The 23,563-nt window shown below is 29.1% G+C and overlaps 1 protein-coding gene across 2 annotated transcripts in view; it reads right to left on the reverse strand.

Annotated features, from left to right (window-relative positions):
* LOC142332554 (uncharacterized) overlaps window positions 1–23,563 on the reverse strand; it is a 194,852-nt gene that overhangs the window by 50,304 nt on the left and 120,985 nt on the right. For both annotated transcript variants that reach the window (XM_075379009.1, XM_075379008.1), the window contains exons 5-8: window positions 21,951–22,069; window positions 16,945–17,079; window positions 10,013–10,193; window positions 7,005–7,165 (exon numbers count right to left, since the gene is read on the reverse strand). In XM_075379009.1, the coding sequence (XP_075235124.1) occupies window positions 7,005–7,165; window positions 10,013–10,193; window positions 16,945–17,079; window positions 21,951–22,069 (596 nt within the window). The remainder of the gene's footprint in view (window positions 1–7,004; window positions 7,166–10,012; window positions 10,194–16,944; window positions 17,080–21,950; window positions 22,070–23,563) is intronic.

A 23,563-nucleotide genomic window follows, 5' to 3' on the forward strand; every position in this document is an offset into this window, starting at 1 on the left:
ATCGACAAATTCAAGTAAAAGAAATTACAGAAATAATGTAATTCATTGATTTTCATCTAACTTTAGAGATTTTGTAAGTAAATTTTTTTTCAGTTCTTTAACACAAAATCATCAAGAATTGTTGTCATGAACATATATATCATCATTAAACCTATACACAATTTTTAACATGGTTTATTCTTATGAATCATAAAAAAAAGATCTTTTAAAATATGTAAAAAAAAAACCTTGCGACAAATTTGAACCTTTATCATGCACATCTTTAATATGTCCTTCATAGAGTGAATTTTTTTATTTTTTCACACATTTTAAACACGTAGGAAAACAGATTGTCACAAAAATATAATTAGATATAGCACATGTGAGGGCCACTAAATATAAATTACAATTTTGTTTCTAACATTTATTAATACAGAAAAATACAAAACATATTTACTGCTTTTTTATGTAATCTTACTGAAATTCCACATATTTTTCCAATGTAAGGGGATCATGTGGAACCCTTTTTTAATAAAAATAAAAAAACTTAGAAGAGGTGTCAAGAGCCAATTGTATTGAACTACTCTACTTGATTTTCGTTTTGGAATCGGTCCTCCTTCAATAGCCAAACCAGAAAGAAACTGTAAGGATATATCTGGATTAAATAGGGATGTTCTAAGGTATCCTAAGAGTAATTGTTTTCCAATATATTCAGAGTACTAACAACTGTGTGAAGCCGTAGGCATTGCTGTAAAAAAAAGATCACATCTCAGATCAGATGATGCCTTTTATTCCTTAGCAAGGTTTTTTCTTTTCTAAGCCAGCAGTAGTATGAAACATACACGGAGCAACATTCATAGACAAAATCAATAAGCAATATGCCTTTTCAGTTCCAGAAGATATTGCGAGAACTTTTCCAGCTAATAAGAGGCGTTTTCACCTTTGCAAGCTAAGGCTCTCTATTCTTGCACCATTCCACACTCACAACATTTTAACTAAGGAGTGTCACCATATACGAGACTATTTGATGCAAAAATATTATTTCCTTGTTATCGAAACCGATTCAGCAGTCACTGGCAAATTTCCTGATAGGACAGTTTCTGGTTTTGAAACCCTTTCACAAATTTGCACTAGTAAAAATGCTTTATAAAAATTAAAAAGGCAGTTACACAATTGATACAAACTTCCAAAGAAATTTCATTAATCACAAGGTACAGATCATCTTTAATGAGGTTTCAGATCGATCACATGTAACCATCAAACACACTTGCCTATCTTCACTCATTTTCTATAGATTCATACCCTCTTTAAATTTGCTGGTAAATTCATAGACTTGGGTACATTATCATATACCAAAACAGTGCATGCTGTCTAGTCAAAATTTTAGTTTTGCACTCTCATTCATAACACATTGAACACCTCTGACAATGGAACCTGTTGCTCTGACATGAACTATTGACAGAGAGCCCAGTTGAGGCCATTAATGTGTTCAACCTCTCCCCCAAATTCCAGAGAATAATCCCTTCAAACCAGCACACTCATGTTCATATGTGAGCTAAAAAGACATAAGACCTGCTTAAAATTAGTTAATCTTAATTTATTAGCTTTAAATATTAACAAAACACTTTCTATCAAATTTTCTAACAATTGTGATATTGCCTCCAATACTTTTACTATTAATATACGAGAGGTTATCTCTAAAGTAAACAGTTTCACTGTAAAAAAAAACTGATTCTGAAAACTATAAATTTTTTTATTTCTCATAAACTACTTATGTTATACTACTTCTCTCTCTATATAGCAGCCACACAAATTAAAATACTTATTATAGTGATAAACCAGCTTCAATATACCCTCATCATATTCTTCTGCCACCAGTCCATTTAACATGATTAATAGCATCTTTAAGTTTATCACCTGCAAATTGCTTACCACTCAAAAATTTTTCAATTTCCCAAACAAATGGTAATCAGAAGAAGCTAAGTCCGGACTATAAGGTAAGCGATCATAAATTTCCAATCCAAATGTTCTCAATAAATCAATCATGTGTCGGACCTGCAACATGTGGACATGCATTATCGTGCGCCACGACGACGCTGTCTGTCAGCAGCCCATGTCGCCAATTTTGAATGGTGCACCGTAACTTACATAGGGTTTTGCAGTAGGCTTCTGCATTTATAGTCATTCCACGTGGCATGAAATCTATGAGCAGTATGGCAAACCGATCCCAAAAGACTGTGGCAATTGGTATACATCCAAATGGCTGTGGCTTGACCTCTGTTGATCTGGTTGGTGATTGAGGATGACACCGTTCACTTGACTGCCATTTTCTCTCTAGCATGTAATACGAGATCCGTGTTTCATCACCAGTAACAAATGAATTAAGAAACTTATCACATTTTATTGCATAGCGCAACAAAAATTCCAAAGCAGATCCAATTTGGATTTTTTTATCATGTTCCGTTAAGACGTGCAGCACCCAACCTGCACAAACCTTTCTGAAGCCTAAATGGTCATGAACAATGCGGCCAATAACAGCTCTTGAAACATCAGGTAAAAGAAGAGCCTAGTTGGAAATCGTTGAGCGACAATCTTTTCTCATTTCAATAAGTCCTCGGTAATTATCAAGGGCCTCCCCGAAAGTTCTTCATCATGCACATTAGTTCTGTTACTTCTAAACCTTTCACGCCATTTTCAGACATTTCTTTCATTCGTTACATTATCACCGAAGACAGCAAAACCAAGTAACTACAAATTTCAGCCGGCTTAACGTTTTGATGATTTAAAAACCGTATGACTCCACATATTTCACTGTCGGCAGCAACATTAATTTTCCTATTAATTTTATAACATAATAAATATCTCACACATAATCAAAGATACTACAACATGACAACATTGCAGTGTGTACATTACTAGTGTGGCCATGAACACAGGTTTGCCAATGTTAAGGAAAAAACTTCCTGGCAGTCTTTACTTTAGATATTCCTCTAGATAACGAATTTATTACAATGGTTAGTAATACCAAATACTTAGGCATTATAATTGATTTTAATATGAAATGGGACTATCACATGCAACCTTAATAAATGAAGACAAATACACTACCTATGTTCTAGGATGGTTAAGTAAGATACTAAGTCATAAATATTGATTCACATTTATGTATGGTTTATATTATAACATATGGAAAAGAGTTTCTGAACTTGTCAGAATAATGCAAGGAACATGAATAAAATAGTTTTTAAGAATGACATAATTAATAATGAAATACTGTTTTAATAATGAACTGGAGGGGAAAAGTATGATTTAGAATATATTACTCTTCATTTTAAACAACTGAAAGTATTTTTTTTTTTTTAATAGAAGTATTAGCAACACAAATAAAAATTTACAATTACTCAAAGGTAACAAAGAATATGGCAAAAAAAACAAACATAAATTTATTGCTTATAAATATTTTACAAAGCTTCCTGAAATTTAAAAACTATAAAAAAAATTTAAAATAAAATTAAAGATGAGTATGAAAACTATGGAAATCAGAAATTATATAATTAGTATTATTTTAAAGTATACATTAGATATAAATTACTGATAAGAACAATTGATGAATAAATGAAATAATTCATCACATTTACAATTAGTCTCAAGTTGAATGCAGGCTGCATACAAATATTATACAGTGTTTCTAAAATGGTGGGCTGGCTATACTTTTTCAGATTCTACTTGTAAATCTAAACAAAAAAAATATCCTTAGGAAAAATGGCAATTTCTCCTTCTTTCTCCCCCTGTCTGCCATTTATTTTTATATAAAAATTTATATCTCAAATTCAGATAGACGAATCATTAATATTTTGGTAAGCATTTTTGAAATAAAGTTTTAAAATTAGCAAAAAAATAAGGACTAAAATACCTTCACAAATTATAAAATAGCGGTTACGTTTATTTTCAATTCGTTATACCTCCATAAATATTAGTTTTATCAAAATTTGTTATTTACAAAAATATTAAGCCTTTTATTTTTGGAAATCATTTAACAATAACCAAGTTATGGAAGAAAATCTATGTTGTAATTATATGTCTGTTTTCATGTCCTCTACTCTATGTTCAATTCAATGAAATATTGTTTTATTTATTATTAATTCTAGTATTGTAAATTAGTATTAAATTAAGTAATAATTTTCTCACAATAGACCTAATAATTATGACACAAAATTACATCAATTTCAGGTTCATTTATATTTCTTAAACTGAACCTGAAGATGACATAGCCTTGCCACATCCATTTTTGAAGCTTCCTGGCCCAAAAAATATGCCCATAATTGGTACTGATGTAATTACTTATTTTTATTTGTTATTTACAACTAGTTTATTACAACTTATTGTGAAAGAAACAAATAGCTAAACAAATGCTGAACAATATTTGAATAAAAATAAGGACAGGTTATTTGGACCAAAAAAAAGTGGATAAATGCGACTAAATCTGAAATAAAAGGATTCATTGCTTGCATACTGAAAATGTGTATATACAGAAAGCCAACCCTAAAATGTTACTGGAATACAGTCTTATTTCAGGCTACACTTTGGTTTGGGAAAATGTTTTCTGCATAAAGATTCACTCATATTAAAATTTTTCTATTAAGTTTTAGTGAAACTTATCTACCCCCGACCACAAAGATTATGATCACTGTATTAGATATCAACATTTAGTTGAACATACTAACAATGTATTCTGCAACCATTATATAACACATGAACAAATAAGTATTGTTGATAGTTACACATCATTACTACAATATTTGCCCAACAAAAAACACCATCACTGGGGGATTAAATTTTGGATGTTGTGCGACTGTTAGTAATTACAGTTTACGATTTTTTACCTATGAAGGTTCAAAAAGGGATGAAAATAAAACTGAAGTTAGTAAAACATGATCTTTGTTATTTTATAGTAAAAAATTGCAAATAATGTGCCACCATATTTTTGTTGACAATTTTTTCATGTTTGTACCTTTACTGCAACCCCACCGGATTTGACTTGTGAATAAACTTGTCATCACAAATCAGCTAATTTTGAAGTCGAGAGTTCTAAGGTTTAAATCCTAGTAAACAGTTACTTTTATAAGTATTTGAATACTAGATCATGGATACCGGTGTTCTTTGTTGGTTGGATTTTCAATTAACCGCACATCTCAAAAATGGTCAAACTGAGACTGTACAAGACTATACATTTACAATCATACATATCATCCTCATTCATCCTTTGAAGCAATACCTTACAGAGGTTCTACAGGCTAAACAGAAAAAAAGGAGTACCTTTCTTGCAATATCCGAGTCTGGTATCTATATCACAGGCACTGTCAGAAAAAACAGAAAATTTTTACAACAGTTCAAAAGAAAACTTGCTGTCAGCAAAAAACAATATCATTCCGAGCCGCAGCTTGCTTGTGCTTATTGAGAAAAAATCTCAAACAGCTCCTATTCTTTTATCCAGAAAATGCTTAGGAAAAGATGTAATTGTTCAAAGACGACATGAAGTTGTTTCCAAACCAGAAATTACACAATAAATAAATGAGTGGAATTGATAGATCTGTATGTATGTCTGTTGTATACATATTAGGATGAAACAAAGTCTATGCGTTATTGGAAGATTACATTTTATGTTATGGATAGAACGCTAATCAACTCATACATTTTGTATAAAGAGCATAATGCTGGTACGAAGATTAAATCACCGCCTGTTTTCATGATAAATGTTACTGAAACATTGGGAAATGAATGGTTGTTAATGAAAGGTGTTCCGGAAGATCCTCATAGTTCCCTTGGATTGAGAAAACTGCCAGAAAGAAAGGAATCAAGGTGTTGTGTTTGCACGAAGGAAGGGAGGAAAAGAACATCAAGAACAGTCTGTAATTGCTGCAACAAAGGACTACATAGTGAATGCTTTCCAAAGCACAAGTTTTGAAAGTACCAATAATTAGTAAAGATAATGCAATTTTGTAAATATTGTATATAATTCAGCAATCTTTTTTCTCATAAAATATCATACTTTTAAGAAAAAAATAAGTACAAAAACATAAATTTATCAGTTACATTTTAATTTTAGGAGAACATTTACAAATTTTAGAATTTGTCGACTTATTTTATGTCTATTTTTAGTAAAGGTTTACATTATTCGGAAAAATGGGTTGAGGTTTTTGACTGATATTAGCTGAAAACACATGAGGCTTTAAGGGTTAAATAAAATGTTTATTTCTCAAACAGTAATCTGATGGCTATTATACAGACCTGAGCTGTCAATCCCAGAAATAAAGCAAACTATATAAATAAAACCTAACCAGATAAAATCCTCTTAACCTAATCCGAATAAATTCTAACCAGAGACAGCCCCACTCTGCATTGAACATTGCTTACTCTTTCCTCCCTTTTTCCTACCCCTTATTTCTGGTTCACTGAACAACTAACATGACAATGAGTAAGCCACTCTGGTTCCATATAAAGCAGCATGCTAGTATCTTCTTGTAGTCACATTTTTATTGAAACTTAGCAGGATGGAGATCTATAAATTTGTCCAAAAACTCTACTTCTATGCAGGTATTAGATAAAATGCCAGAGGATAAACAGATAAAGACTAACTTTTTATTAGATAAAATTCCTATTTGCAGTCTTAAGCTGCTTCAATTTTTACCCAAATTGGACAGACCTTTACTTTCCCATTATTCAATTATAGCAACAGCAATTATCATTATAGTGTTGGTGGTAACTGCTCTGTAATTTCGCTCATAAATGAAAATGATTCCAGTTGAAGCATATCAAAATAAATAATGCACTAAAAATTCATGGTTGTAACCCACACCGTGTTGGATTTTAACTGCACATATTTTATCAGCAAATTGCAAGTTCAGTTTTAATAAAAAAAATATATATATTTTTTTTTGTGATAATAACAATAGTAAAAGAAAACAAAAATTGTTGATTAATGTAAAAAATAAGTAATTCAGAAAAAATGAAAATGAGATTCTTACTCTGCTCTAAAACGTAAGAGAATACTTCTTAGTTCTACTTTACAAATTAATCCAGAATACCACACACTTTTCAATCCATACTTTTTACCATTCAATGGATAGACTAGCGCCTTATCTCCAACCATTAATGATGGTCTTCCTTCAACTAGGCCATCGCCAACCTATAATCAATAGGTATGTATAAAAAACGTTATTAAGAGTTACAGACAAATTAATCTATTGTACTCCTTATAAATAATATAATTATTACTTAAAATCATTTAATCTAATATATGATACAAGACAAATCTACTCGCTGCTAAGTGATTTAATGCTTTTAAATGTGGAAAAAACCCCTAAGAATAAAACATAATTACATCCGTTTTTATCTTTGAATAAAAAAAAAAACACCTATTAAGCAAAAAAGGTTTTATGAAAGAACAGAACCATAAGATATAAGAGTAAGAATTCAGTACAAAGAATATGATTCATTCATTAATTAAGAATGAAATATACGTTTGTTATTTTCTAATTTCCAAAGAATTCTTTGTATTACTTAAGCGAACATCAGTTTAATATTTCAAATGTATTAGTGTATTTCCTTCAAAACTGAATTTTCAACCAATTCCTCTTTATTTACATTATCATAAAAGTAGATTTTATTGGCTACAAAAAATAGTTTTTCTATATAGTTATCATTATAGTTGCACATTTCTTCCAGCACTGTATCAGTTTTCTCATTCCATCAACAAAAAATGCTGGCAGTATTTTTGTGATCCATAGCCGCACTACATCCTTCAGTTCATCATCTGTGGTGAAATGAATACCATTAACATATCTATCTTCAATTGCAGAAAAATATTAAAATAGCTAAACGATGAGTATGGAGTGTGAAATAAGTTCAAATGTAAAATTCACAAGAACTTCAGTGTAGTTGCATGTGATGTGCGAGGCTAAGCATTATCATGTTCCAGTATTATTCCTTCTGTGGATTGTCAAATACAGCAACATGTCTCCTAAAGTTTTTTATCAGTCTTTTTATCACACAAAATTTACTGTTGCTCTGACTTCTTAGTCGTGTACAAGTGTTTAGAATCGTTTAACACTATAGAGAAAATGCTTTATGCAAAAGATGGTGTTTTGAATCTTTTTTATTGGGGGAAAACTATAGTAGCGGTATATCATTCTCGCTGTTTTTCTTATGGGCTATAATGATGCACCTAAGCTTAATCTCCCATCACAATATTGAAAATGAAGTAGTCTACCCCATCACAATATGTTTCAAAAACTGTTTAAAAAATTCCTTTTATTGTTGTTTGTTCTTTTCTGCAAGTCTGCATGACAACAATAACAAACAGTTTTACAGTTACCCAGTTGTGGAATAATATGTTCTACTTGTTCTTTTAACATACATATACGGATGGTGATGCAAAGGTCATCTCGAATAAATTCATCCATCTTATTTAGTGCTTTCATCAGTTACAGTAAGTAGTTTGTTGACCACTGTAAGGATGGTTCATCCTCAATATTCGCTTTACCAGTTTTTGACGCACAAAATTTTACTGCTCTACTCACAGTACTTTGATTCACACTTTTAGCACTATAAAAATCATTTGGAACACAACGAATGTCAATAGCATTCACTTCAATCACTGTTAAAAAAACTCTCTACACGTTTTAGATACACTGACATAGCAGGTGTACTAAACTCCATAACAATGCCAACAAACAAAATTAGAGGAAGGCATGGGTCAAAAAGTTTTGGGATGTTCATAGTACGGAAATGAAATTACAAGATAGAAGCACTTGTTGCTTTATACATTTTATTCTTTCATTACACTTTAGTGGTATTCATTCTGCTGTCCCTCTTATATAAAAAGCCTCCAGATATCTAGTGTAGTTTTTTTTGTATTCAAGGCTTTGTGCAGATATTTTGTTAATTAAAACATAATAGTAGACAGCCTGAGACAGTGTAGAGGAGTCATCATTAACATTAACTCAGTTTCTTACAAGGAAAGGTAAGGACTAATCAGCCGCAACATTTCCAGAACTATCACATTTAAAAGAAGTCTGAAATAACTCGGATATTTCATTTCTTTAAATAGTGAATTTATAAAAGGCTTTTAATAAAAACTTAGAAGATAACTGACTACAAACATTTTATGTTAAGAAATGTAACAGATAGTTTAACCCTATAAATATCTTGAGGACAATAACTATAAATCCTGTCATATAAGTTAAATTTTATTTTCAGATGATAAAATTTGTATAATAAATAAGAGATCTACTACATCAACTTTAAAATATTATAATGATTGCACTTGTAAGATAAGTGTACATTTTACTTAAGAGTTGCAAAAATAGTAACTATAAGACAATCAAGATTCCTGAATGTGTTATCATTCCTAACATTTTTATCCTTAACTGAATATGATATTTAAGTGCTATTAAAATTAAAAAATAATACATAAAATTAATGTACCAGCTACGTCAGCAATTATTGAAAGGCTTGTTTGTAACATATAAGAAAAAAGTCCAATACAAGATATGCATTACATAATCTAATAAAGTGATCTGAATTAAAGAACATGAAAAATAAATGATTTAATTTGTTTTCCCAGACACTTTGGGGATTTAGTTGTGAGTTAAGATTTACAAAGTTATTACGGTGAGTGTAAGTTTACATTAAACTATTGAAGTAACATTAAAAAATGTTTTATTTCATTTCTGGAAGTGTCAAATGAATAATCAGGTTGTACAGATTCAAAATTTGTTACTAATGTTAGTATGTATAAACAAATTAAATTAGTTCACAGAAGTAATTGCAATGATATTACAAAAATAAATCTTCTATTTATTCTGCCAACATACATAGAATTGTTAACAAAAATTACTTATGAACACATAATGGTAGAAAAAATCTATATAAAATACAAAATCTCAGGTGAAAAATTACACCCAAATCCAAAATAAATATCCAAACTCAAGATGATATACAATTTACAAAAAATCAAATTTTAAGTACTTACCTGCAATCTAAAATAATCAATTTTATTTTCTCTAACAGATTCTAAAAGGACTTTTTCCTTTCTGAATTGCTCTAATTCAATTAATTCCTCAGCTTCTTCCATAAATAAAAGGTATGTAAATCTATCTACATAATTTTTTCTAGTGAAATCAATAACATTTCCTTTCTGACCAAGAACTTTTCTGTAAAAAAAAGAAAAGGAAAACCTATAAAGACCATTTAAATTTAGAAAAAAACAATCCTAAAAGTAAAAGCAATGGAAGTCTTTGATAAGACAATTCTCACTCCTTAATGAGTTTATGGTGAAAAGGGATGTAATATATGCTGAAGCAAGGTGTGAACTGCGTAAGTGATTGTAATTCATGAAATGCCTACTGTATGCAGACATTTTATATGAAAAAAATCAACCTCCCCCCCCAACAAACAGGATAATATATTCATGAATAAGAAAAGAGCTGATGGAAACAGTCCTAGCAGATAGAACTTGTAGCAGACAAATATGATAAGGGAGAAAAACTACTTAAACCTTCGAGGACAGGTCAATGTAAATATTACTAAATTTTACATGACTAAAAAATAATTTTGTTAAAGAAATTTTTACCCACGTATTCATTTTTTTTAAATTTATAACAAACCAACGTCTAGATGTATGAATAAATTATAATAGTCTATTTGCATCAACAATATGCATATCTTTCTATTGACTTTCTGCTGTCCTATAAGTTTTTTCTACCGATAAGTTTCAAGAATTAAATTCAATGACTTTAATATAGAACATATTAAAGAAATTAGGAGTATGTCTCTAGTAATGCTTGCCAAGTCAAGATAATAATACAACCAATAAAAAAAACAAAAAAAAAAAACAAGGCAAAAATCCTAACTTTTCTTTCTAAATACTGAAAACACTCATCAAGAAGGAAATAAAGGCATTTAGATAATATTTTTTATATAAATTTACATTCTGTTCATCTTTGAATTCAGAAGAGAGCTTATTGTAAGAATGACCCCACCCCATGTACTAATAGCAATTTCCATACAGGCTTTGTAGATTTTAATCCAAAATTTAAAAATATATTTATATTACTTCCTTAAAATGTTAAGTACCTTATCACGGAGAAAAAAAACCCCATCCAGATGAAAATGAATTTTTATGTTTCTTATTACCGTACATATGTTACTGTAAAATGGCAAAATAGGGCAAATCTTTACTGGTATGACCTAAGATTTACAGTTTTATGATTGTACATGTCTGAAGATACTTTTAAAATGTTTCAAATTTGGACATTTAAAAACAGTTAGTGGTTAATTTCTAGATCTACCACTGCATTTTGGTAATACTGCAGTACCTCTAATTTAAATGAAATTTATAGTTAATCAATTTTTTTTTTAACAAATGTTTCCATAAAAATACATGAAGAAAGAAGACAAAAAGCTAATGCATTACAACTATTGCTTGGTTTTTCAAATAATTTTTTATTCTAATTTGTTGCTGTAAAACTATTAAAAAAAAACCTACAGTTAAAAATATAAAAATTGAAAAAATTATTAAAGGCATTTTAACCATTTTCTAATAATGTAATCTAACTGACAAAAAAAAATACATGATCTTTTAACTGATTTTTTTTAATACAATAATAAATTGATCCTATGTGTAATGTTACAAAATGAAAAATTACTTGTTCCAGCAGGTTTCACTATTATGACATTTAGAATTGCACAACAAACAGGAGACTTTGCATAAACACTTCCTTGTAGAACACATTTTTAAAACAATTGCAATTTTTGAATCTGAATCCTTGTTCTCCAACTGAAGACAATTTATTAATCACATCTTGAACAACTTCTTAGTTTCTTACTTCTGCAATGCTAATAAAAACTTTCTGTACACAAGGTGAACTGGTTTCTTGTACATAAAGATGCAAGTTTGCCAATTGTAGTACCAAGTTAACAAAATTCTTCATTTTCAATATTCACAGACAGTACGATTGATTTTGATTCCGCCTTTGCCCAGTCTACATCTGGATATTTTATTCTCACATTCTGTCAAAGTAAAGGTTCAGCTGCTTTTCAATGAGACCACGGTAATTTTTTCTTATAATTTTTTAATCCCTTAGGCAGCTCTCTTTTGAAAGCACTTCACTGTATCAATCCTGCTTTTTATAGCAGTTATATACACAGCTATATCAGGTTGTTCAACAATTTCAGGTTCATCTGTTATTGAAGATTCAGATTATATTTCCATTCTACTTTAACTATCTTGCAGAAAAGTTTTTACAATGTTCACTGTTTGGGTATTTTTTCACCACCTTCTTGATTACTACTAGAGTCAAAATATTTAACAGTTCTTCAAAATCTTCTTCAGCGTTTGCTTTATTCTACTGAACTTGCAACATTCATTTTCTTTAAAAATCCAAACATCGCTTCATATGGTAATCACTTGATTTCCTCATAGTGAGCCCTGTTTTTATTATCTGCACAAATTCCTAACCTTTAGACCACTTGGAAGTTTGATTTGTTTGTATCTAACTTGCCAACAAGTTTTCAATGCCCTAATATAAAATATAATATTAATAAATGAAATACAAACACATATGTGCCCATACCAGTTCAAATAGAAACGGAGCCTTTGTGATATAAAGCACATTGGGAATGGGTTTGACTAATTAACATAATGGAACATGTCTGAACCGGTTGCAAAGCCAAAAAAAACCTCAAAGTGCAACTTATGCAACACAGCGGTAAATCTTGACATATACAACCTGTTGATTTGTAAGTAAACTGTAACCATTTTACCGACTTGAATTAAATACGAGTTCTGTTCAAAAAATATGTACTGTTCAATTGGGCATGTCCAGTTGGATTAAGTTGTATCGGTTATTTTAAGTTGTATCTAACATGTATTAATTACCTATTTTAAAACTTTCTTAATTCTACTTATGAAAATGTAAAATACCTTTAAAAACAAGACAACTAAAATTAACTAAAAACAAAAAATAAATACAATTTTTTTCAGTTCTCTGAATTATAATCTTTTTTTATACTCTATATCAAATCTGCTATGAGAGATAAAATGCACCATAAACTATTAAAACAGCCTTTTAATACAAAACTATAAGATTATAAGAAATATAGGAGCACATTAAACAATAAAGAAAGCAAAAATTGATTATTTTAATAAGTTCCAACTAAAGAAAAATAATATTAAGAAAACATGGGAATGTATTCATGAAATATTAGATATGAAAAAAGGAATTTACACAACCAAAAACTGAACCTAACAAATTAAATACTTTAAAAATGTAGGAGAAAATTATGCAATTCTAAAAAATACAAATAACTTAAATCTGTCTCTTTCATTAACCCCACCCTCTATTAATAGCCTGTTTCTTAACCCAACAATTATTACTGAAATATTATGTGAAAAAAATTTTAAAAATAATTCATCTCCTGGAATCAATAGCTTTAATGCTTTTTTGCTTGAAAAAAATAACTACATAGCAAAACCACTTGAACACATAATAAACAGATGCTTTATTTAAGGATATTTCTCTAACAAATTTAAAATAGCTAAAATAATCGCAATACATAAATCGGGAGGTACAAAACTAACCAGCAAATTACAGACCTATAAGTCTGTTAAGTAACTTTTCCAAAATAATTTAAATAACTGAAAAATAAAGTTTCTTGATAAAAATAATTTTATTCATAAAAATCAGTAAGGTTTTTAATCTGGAAAATCAACTAAAGATGCGGTTTTAAATTCAACTAAAATAATTAATTAACAGTTTTAATAAAAATAATAAGACAATAGCTCTTGATTTAGCCAAGGCATTTAACACAATTCCTCACATAAAATATTAATAGATAAACTAAATAACTGCTGTATACAAGGGCCAATTAAAAATCTGTTTGAAATCTACCTCAAGAGTAGAACTCAAATTCTGATTTTAAATAATGTCGGTGATCACAGAAAATCCTCAAAAATACTTTGGATTACCAAAGTAATCCAAAGTTACCACAGGGTATTGTTCTCTCGCCATACTTTTTCTAATATATGTCAACGATCTTTTAAAACTCAACCTTCCTAACAGTACCACAGTATCTTTCACTGATGAGACAGTTCTGGTTTTTTCATGCAAGACGTGGGATGAAGAATATAAGAAAGCTACCCGTGGATTACTTACGGTAAAATCTTTGTTTGAAGCCATATTCTTACGTTCAACCTAAATAAGACAAAATAAAGGTCATTCTCGCCTACTGAACAGGAAAATCCCCTCATGAATTTCAACTAAAACTACACATTTGTTCAGTAAATAATAGTGAATCAATAAACCGTAACTGCCGTTGTCACTCGATAGACCAAATCAAGTTGATAAAATATCTCTGAATAATATTGGACAATCATATGAAGTGGAATGTCTATGTACAGTATTTAATATAGACTAAAATTACCTTATTCATACTTTTTACAAAATTAAATATCTTGAAATAATTATTATATATTTTGTATATGCCCATTCAATTTTTCAATATGGAATCGAGATATGGAAAGGAGCATATGATACCTCCAATAAAATATTTATGCTCCAGAAATATTTAATTAGGGCAGCTCTTGGTACACCAAGGTTATATCCTGGTACATGCTTAATTGAAGAATTTTAAGTACCTACTTTAAGACAAATATATGTCAAGAAAATAATAATTACACATAAACAAATATATATAAATCATTTTGAATTTAAAAAAAGTGTAAAATACTTGTGCAGAAGAACTTATACCACAATCTTTTCAAAATTAACTGTTTGCAAACGTCAATTCTCGTATTACTCCAGTATATTTTCTAAATAGTCCCCAATCATTTTAACACCCAAATAATAAATAGTAATCTAATCAAGGAAATAGATGAATGGGGGAAACATATATATTTTAAATTACCAAATTGAAAGAGAAAAATAATCTACAGTAATAAAAATAAATTTAGCATACTATTATAATGAATAACATACAAAAAAATACATTAATATACTAAACATTAAAAAACCTACAGATATAAAACCGTGAATGTTTAAGTGAATACTAAGGCAGTATAAATTCATAATATTATTCAGTTGCCTTATCTTATTAATATTTCTTGTTTTCATGTTATCTTATGTTTTTTTTTCTTTCTACATTATAAAATAATTTTTTTCCTCATTTTTGAGAATACAAATTTATTGTATTTTATTTGATTTGATTTTAATGTAAACCAAAATGATTTTACATTCTGATTCTGTGTATTTTTTCTTTTTAGTACATTTTATTTAACTTAATTTTTCAATTTAAATTTGTTTATTTGTATGTACTAAAAATCCTTGTTACAAAAATCATGTATTTTTATATAGTTAAATATTGTATTTTTAATTAATTATTTTATTAATAATCCTGTTATAATGATATGAACTTGCGACTAGTGCTCAAAGTTTCTTTTGCTACTTGCGTCAAGGATAAATATATTGAATAAAATTGTATATGTAATTTTTAACTGACAATAAAATAAATAAGAAAAATCTAAGGATAAACTACCAACAAACTATTAACCCTTAGTTTGGCAATGACTTCAGGGGCAAAATTAAATAATTTAAAAAAATATATATATTTTTAATAGTTTATTTTATTTTATTTAAAATCTGGATATGCCAATAAAAAACAAACTTATGAAAAACACTGGTCATAAGCAGCACACAGGTTAGAAATGTGTATCTTCAAACCTTTCAGAGATATGATAATGAAAAATTAAAAAAAAAAACATAATATTCACTTTGCTGTATGTACATCAACAGGTCTGAGATTGAATTTAAAAATATACTGTGGTAAAATATTGCTATTTGTAATAACAAAATAAACCACTTAAATTATCTAAAATACATTTTTCAAAAACAAGAAAAAATCTTTTTTTTTAAGAGTGCATAATGCTTCTTTCCAACACTGTAAAGTCCATAGCTTCAAATTTTACTTTAATGTGGTTAGATGGAGCTAACGTTCAGATAAATGAAAAAAAAAGCTCATGTTTTCAATTTTCAAAAATTCGTAATTTAATAATGTGCATTTGTGTAGTACTAAAAGTACTAACTTTTCTTAATATTTTTGTCTGCAGATGCTGCAGAGAAAGCTGCACAATTAATCACAGTGTGACTGGACTGGACTGTTTTATGTTTTATTTTAATTTTATTTGTACTTAATGTTTCTTTTTTAAACAAACTAACCATGTTACTGGCAACAGTGGTAAGGTTGTGTTCAATACAATTAAGCTGATGATGTAATTGTTTGCACTATTGAATAAAATTTATTTCATAATAAAATGCGTTTTAAAAAAAAATCTTCAGAAGATTTTGTTTAAATTGTACAATTCAAACGTGTAAAATTTAAAAAAATTATAAGTGCAAGTTTCTGAAAGAAAAAAATCAGTTATGAATAACTACCAGCGTATGATAATTTAAGAGTTAATTTTTACACTTAAGAACTACACTATGAAGAAGTTTCTTTTCTATCAAATTTACCAGCAACTCTTTTTGGAATTGACTAAACAAATAAGGTTTGCCTTTTTTTCAGCAAGACAAATGTCTACTAATTGTTTTTCAATAAATCAAATGTTAGATATTTTTGCAATAAATTCAACATATATATTGCCAAAATGCAAATTTTTATGGCAAGTTAAATAAGTGTAATAACACAATGCACTCACACTAACAGTTGTGTAGCTGTACCTTTAAACTCTGAAACATAATACTACAGATATTTACAATTTTCTTTCTGACCCTGAATCATCTAATTTAAATTATAACCAAAAGGCACTATAAAAAATAAAATTAAAACTGACATTGTACACAGCACTAAAGCCACAGCCAAACTGACAAATGGGCTTAGATCTCATGTGTTAAACTATAATAAACTTACCTAACTGCAAGAAGTAGTTTTAACTCTTTTTGATTTAATTTTTTAGATTCTATCAGATTATTTTCTAATATAGCTATCATTTCATCTGGTGGCTTATACTGTTTCAAATAAATTCTCTCCATCATATCACCATCCCTGCAAAATGAAAAAAAAAAATAATAATTGCGTACACTGTCACAAACAAAATAAGCAATTACTTTTATAAAAATAAATACAAATGCACTTAGAATATACACATTCAGATGCATACATACACAAAGAGAATTTATGGATAATTTTAAAACACGCTATATATGCTTTAATTGTTTACACACACGCATTGTACATCAACACACACATTTGCACGTGCATGCGTGATCAAGAAATAACAAGAAATTCTACGCACTAAGTCTTTTCAACCAAGCTTATCTTTTTTCGCACCATCTATAACATAAATCAATATTTTCAATGAAATGACCCCATCGTTTGGCTTGTAAGCATAATGGGTTGTCATCTGATGTGGACAGTCTTCCAACTGTGTTGGAACAGTCGTGTACAGTCTTCCAACTGTGTTGGAACAGTCGTGTACAGTCTTCCAACTGTGTTGGAACAGTCGTGGGCAGTCTTCCAATTGTGTTCAGGTAGTTACAATTTCTAAAGGCTATTCCGCTACATTTAGGCAAAAATTAGAGAAGTTTTACTTTTTGCCAGTAGTTAGAATGTGAATGACGCTAGCATTGTATAAACAAAATCGAGTAAATAAAAAATGTTGTACCCCTTTGCATAACATCGAATTTCAGGTCTTGCCTGACAACACCACATATAAATTGGTTGTAATTAGTTACAATATTTGGTTTTAAGACTACTTTAGGGTTTGTTTTTCAATTTCCCGTTCGTATAACCACTTCCACCAAATCTGGAAAATCATAGAGGGAAGAAAGCATTACTATATCTTTTTTTTATCTTTCCATAAGACACAACAAATTCCTGCAAGTTGAAAATGTGATTTCACCTTTTTTCAATTTGGTCTTCAACATTTCCTTCCATAAATCTTTCCTATTTTTCTTTGCAGTACCAACAGCAAGTGTACCTCGTCTTAGAAGTTCAACAAAAAGGTTCAAGGAAAAATACCAACTGTCCATGTACAGAATCTAACTTTCACTGAATAAATCATTTTACATAATTGTAAAACTACCGATTCATTAACATTAAAATTCCTTACAGTAGATTCTAGATTTTCTTTACCTACATATATATTAAAATTTAACAATATCCATTTTCTGCATCACACACTTTATAAATCTTTATACCAAAACGAGCCTGTTTGGAAGGCTTGAATTGAATATAAGAAAGTCTCCCACGAAAAACCATTAGACTTTCATCAATACAATTATATTTGTTAGAATACACCTTTTTTAATTTATCTATTAAATAATCAATAACAGGCCTTACTTTATTGCATTTATCTGTCATATCATTAGAAGAAGAGAAATTATGATTTTTAGGAATAAGTTTGAATCTGACTCGGGCCACTGTTTCAGAAAAAATTAGGTAATGACTTATTATGCAGGTTGTCCAATAATTATTTAATTTTGATATTTTATAAGAATAAGAGATAAATATGCTTTTAGTTCATGTGCTTTACATTCATTCGTTTATTAGTTATTTTTTAGCCTAGCATAAGCGTTTGATTCCAAAACAACTTAGTGCCAGAAAGTTATTACCTAAAAACTGATTGACTACATCTTATTCTTGACTTGTATTAGTAAGACAACACATTATTATAGGATTAATATCAACACTACCAGTAAATGGAATATCACTAACATTATTTTTTTAGTGTTTCCATTCCCAACGGGATTTGTTTCAGTTAGAAGAATCTTTATTTCACCGCTACTGTCATTACTATCTTCATTTTCAGAACATTCACCAATTACAACACTATCATTATCGGATTTATTCAAAACTTATCTATAAACACAACAAAATCATAATTTCCCAGGCAAAGGTAAGCAGAATGCTAAACTGTGGTAATAAACACTGCACACTTCAACTTCAGAATTGTAAAAGGTTAATTACAAAAAAGTATTGTACACTAGGGAAAACATTTCTCTTCATAGACAAAAAATAAAGAATACAGTAAATCAGTTCAAACAATGACATCTGTTGTTAAACTTAAGAAATTCATCTTAAATACCAAGACTGGCAATGCCCATCTTCCGGCATACCAACTTGCTAAGATTTAGGATGAGCACTGTCTGTACATTGTCACCAATGGGTTAAACAAAGTTGTAAGTCTGACAGAAGAATATCCAAACTTGTTAAAACGAGCTACTCATATGTTACTTTCTTTTGTGACAACATATTTGTACGAGGAAGGTTTTCACATTACTCAACAATAAAATATAAATATAGGAACTGACTTGATGCTTCATCTGATTAAAGAATTCAGGTTTCTAATATTGTCTGACATTAAAAAAAATTTGTGATTTGAAGGATTTATTGAAACAAAAAATGCATTCATTTTTAATTTTTATATTATTTGTTTTATTTAATTATTTTTACGATATTTATTGTAAAATTAAAAATTGAAGTTTCTTTTATTGATGTGATAAAAAAACTGGAATAAATGTCTATTTTGTTTATCTAATATTTTGTTATCATTTATTATAACTAAACGCCCAAATTTATTCTGAATTTCCTTAAAATGTCTAGAATTTGAAAAGGTCAGGAAACACTGATCTAATGAACTAAAAGGTATGTTCAGAAAGTAGTTACAACATGCAGCTCTTACGGAAATTTTTTGTTTCAAAGTTGGGACTCCTATCAGAAGGCTGGCCCAAGTGAAGAAAAAAAAAGCCGAGATGGGGTTAGAAACCTTGATTGGTTACATCAGAATTTCATCTCGACATGACCCTGGCAGTTCCCACAAAGTGTGAAGTGTGAGTATTCATTTGATATTTCACTATCGCTAAAAATGAAAAGTCCACCAACATCCACTGACAAATTATTTCTGTTTACAGTGATCTAATATCATGTGATAAAGTAACAAAGTGGTGTAGGGATTTTAAAGATGGCAGAACATTCACAATGAACAGAGTGAAATAACATTAATTGTGAAAGATGAACTTGTTGACAAATTTCAAACGGTTAATTTGTGAAGATCACCATTTGACTATGGATGAAATTCATGAAATACGTCCAGAAGACAGTCGAACTGTGCTGTATGAAACAGTAATCAACCATTTGGATTTTTGAAAACTGTACATGTGGTGAGCATCAAAATGTTAACAGAAGAATAAAAACAAATTGAGTTCATTGTGCTCTGGAATTTCTCAACTGTTATGAGTTCAATAGTGAAGAATCCCTAGTGTATTGTGGATTGGGGATGAAACCTGCATGGTTCACTGCACACCGGAATCCAAAACTCCAAGCAGCAGTAGCATACTAGTTCCCCATTGGCAAAAAATTTTGAAAAGCAGCAGGCAGCAAAAAAAAAGTCATGGCAACATTTTTCTGGCATCAAAAAGTGATTTTTCTCATTGATTTTTTGACTCCAGATAAATCCAAAAATGTCAACATACTATAAGAACCTCCAAAAGCATTGTTGGGCCATTTAAAACAAAAGAAAAGAGCAGAGCTGAAAAAGTAAGTGTGCCTGCTGCATGACAATGCTCGGCCTCACATAGCGTGCATAACGGTTAATTTCCTAAATATTTTTGGTTGTGATAATCTGAACCATTGTGCTTCTAGTCCCAACCTGGCACCAAGAGACTTTTTTCTTTTCACCCTTTCAATGGAACCATATGGATGGAAAATGCTTTTTAACTGATTGAAAGGTGAAGAATCCCATGCGTGAATGGTCAAAGGGGATGATGGTAGAGATATGTGAAAGGAATACAAAATCTGATACCCCAGCTTACTAAATGCTTGGAACTGAATGATGGTTATATAGAAAAGTAATAGTGCTGTGCTGTGTTCATAAGTTTCATTAAACTGGGTTTATTGCTTAATTTGATAAATGCATTAAACCAAAATTTTACATTTTCTATTTTTGTAAAATGTTATAACCTCGTGATTGATGAAAATTATAAACTTTTATATTATACTGAACCTAGTTCTTTTTTGTGTTAGTTTCAATTATTTAAGAGAAAACTAGTAAATATAAAGGAAAATTACACATAACACACACAGATATACTTTTTTTTTTTTGCCCATTTATATGATAGTATTTAACATTTCACAACTTTGCTAATATATAAGACATTACTGAGAGTAAGACATTAGAGAAATTAAAACACAACAATAGACAACTTTGATAATAGATTAAGACCTTATTAAGTAAGTATTCTGAAGAAGAATGTTATATTTAATTTTTTCCCCAATGGTCAGATTTAATGTGGCAGCAATTTAAAATAAATTTAATTTGGTTCATAAATTATTTTATTATTTAAACGGCTAATAACATTTCTATTAAGAAATTATCTGTAATGCTGTTAAATTGTACCTCACTGTGAAGCAATACAAGGTGAATGCATTCTTCTCTTAACACAAAGCTAAAAATTCTAACTGTTTAAATGAAAATAATTCTATCATTTATAACCGCTTTCTATTTAATCATGCAACTCCATCATTAATTTTAATCATGAAACTAAATATATACCATAAAAACGTTTTTTTGGACATTTTAAAAAAAATGGTCAAATTCAAATTGACCACCAGAAAAAAAGAGAGAGTTGTTCCCAGTAATATAAAAAAAATATTTTTTATTATATATAATCTTATAGAAAAAAAAAAAACACATTGGACACAATTTCCCTTAATCCATAGTTTTCTTAAAGTAAATTGAAATTAAGAATATAGAAAGGAACAGTTTAATATTCTTGTTTCTCTTTAATTTGTGTTGTAAAAAATTAAAGAAAAACAAAATAAAATTAAAGTACAAAACAAAAAAGATCTTTCAACCAAAAAAAAAAAATTAATAAATTATGTTTGATGTAATCTAACAATAATATTTCAAAACTTACGCTTTTAGTTCAGGTCCAGAAATTTGTGTATTTACATGAAGAAAAGACTTTTTTGACTCTCTCTTATATGGTCTCTTTGGACGTAGTAATACTGTCCAATCAGTTTCAATTTCGAAATCCTGAAAAATACAGCAGTTATAAAAATATATACATATATATATATATATATATATATATATATATATAAAACAACATGTGACAAATTCATATAAATGCCCAACAAAAACTAATAAAGATAGATTGATAAAAATTTGTATACATATTTTTCTTACGATGTAAATCCACACTAAAAGAAAGGTTTTTTTGAAATAAAGGATTTAACAGTTAAAATGAAATTTTACTATATTTTTTTTTAATTTCACAATAACAAATGAAGATATCATCTTGCTTTTTCGTATGTAATCTTCATGTGAATAACTAAAAACCAATTTGTAAATTTTTTGAAATTCAGAGTTAAAAGGGTTAAAATGAGGAACAATAATTTTTTTTTAATTTCTAAGTACCTAATATAAAATAACTAAACGTTTGACGTGTGAATACAACCAATTTGAGGATTTTTCAAAATTCAACATTGAAACGGGTACAGGAAGGAGTAAAAAAAAATTTCTAACAAAGATTGCAAATTTTCCCCATTTCCAACTAGATTAAACAATATATTCAGTAGATTTGGGCTTGCAAATACTCTTCAGATAAATACATAAAAACTATTTTCAAAGATTTATAATTTTAATAATTTAAGGGGTAAAAAACAAAAACTGCTTCTTAATGGCAATCAATAAGTTTGTTTCATAAACTGTTTTGCAACGACAAAAGTCTCTAGTACAATCCTTAAAGGTGATAGGAATTAATCTAAGGAAACACTGTTTTTTTTTCTCTCACGGGAAATTTTAAGTAGCCTGCTCTAGGGTCAGCTCACGCAGTAGTCTTATGAATTTGCCTCAGGAAAGAAAGACTACTAATGGAGTTTACAAGGCAGTACTAAAAATTAAAATAGTATTATCTTCTAAGAATGCACCAAAAAAAAACACATGTACAGTGAAACATTTACAGATTTCCACGTATATATGGATATGTTGAGTAACCATACACTTACCGTTCATTGTACGTATTTACCTATGCATTTTCCTTTTTTACAGTTATTTTTTCAACTCGTGAATAATTCATACTATTTTGTGTTCATTTCTTTTTAAAATACTTTATGTTTGAATATGTACTCATTCTTTGTAATTAAAAAAGTAAAATGAGCTTGGCTTTGAAAAATAATTTTTGTATTCATTTTCAAATTCTAATTATATATTTTGCAAGTGAAACTGCTATGAGAAATGCTAGTAGTAATATGTATATAATGGGTTGTAAAAAATAATGCCAGTTTTAGATTGCTCACAATTATCGTTTGGAAGGGTTGTCAACCTTGAATGTCTTGCTTATCTTATCTTCATCAATTCCAAGCAGGAACTCTGAATTAAATATACATTTGGATTGATAAGAAGAATGGCATGTTATTATTAAAACTCAAGTATGGTACGCGTTTTGCAGAAATAGTTCATGAAATATTTTGTAGAAAAAATTCACTGAATGAGTCGACAGTTCGGGGATTAGAAAATTTGAAGAAA

The sequence above is a fragment of the Lycorma delicatula genome, chromosome 11, assembly GCF_047948215.1.
Source record: "Lycorma delicatula isolate Av1 chromosome 11, ASM4794821v1, whole genome shotgun sequence".
In the NCBI taxonomy this organism is placed as follows: Eukaryota; Metazoa; Arthropoda; class Insecta; order Hemiptera; family Fulgoridae; genus Lycorma; species Lycorma delicatula.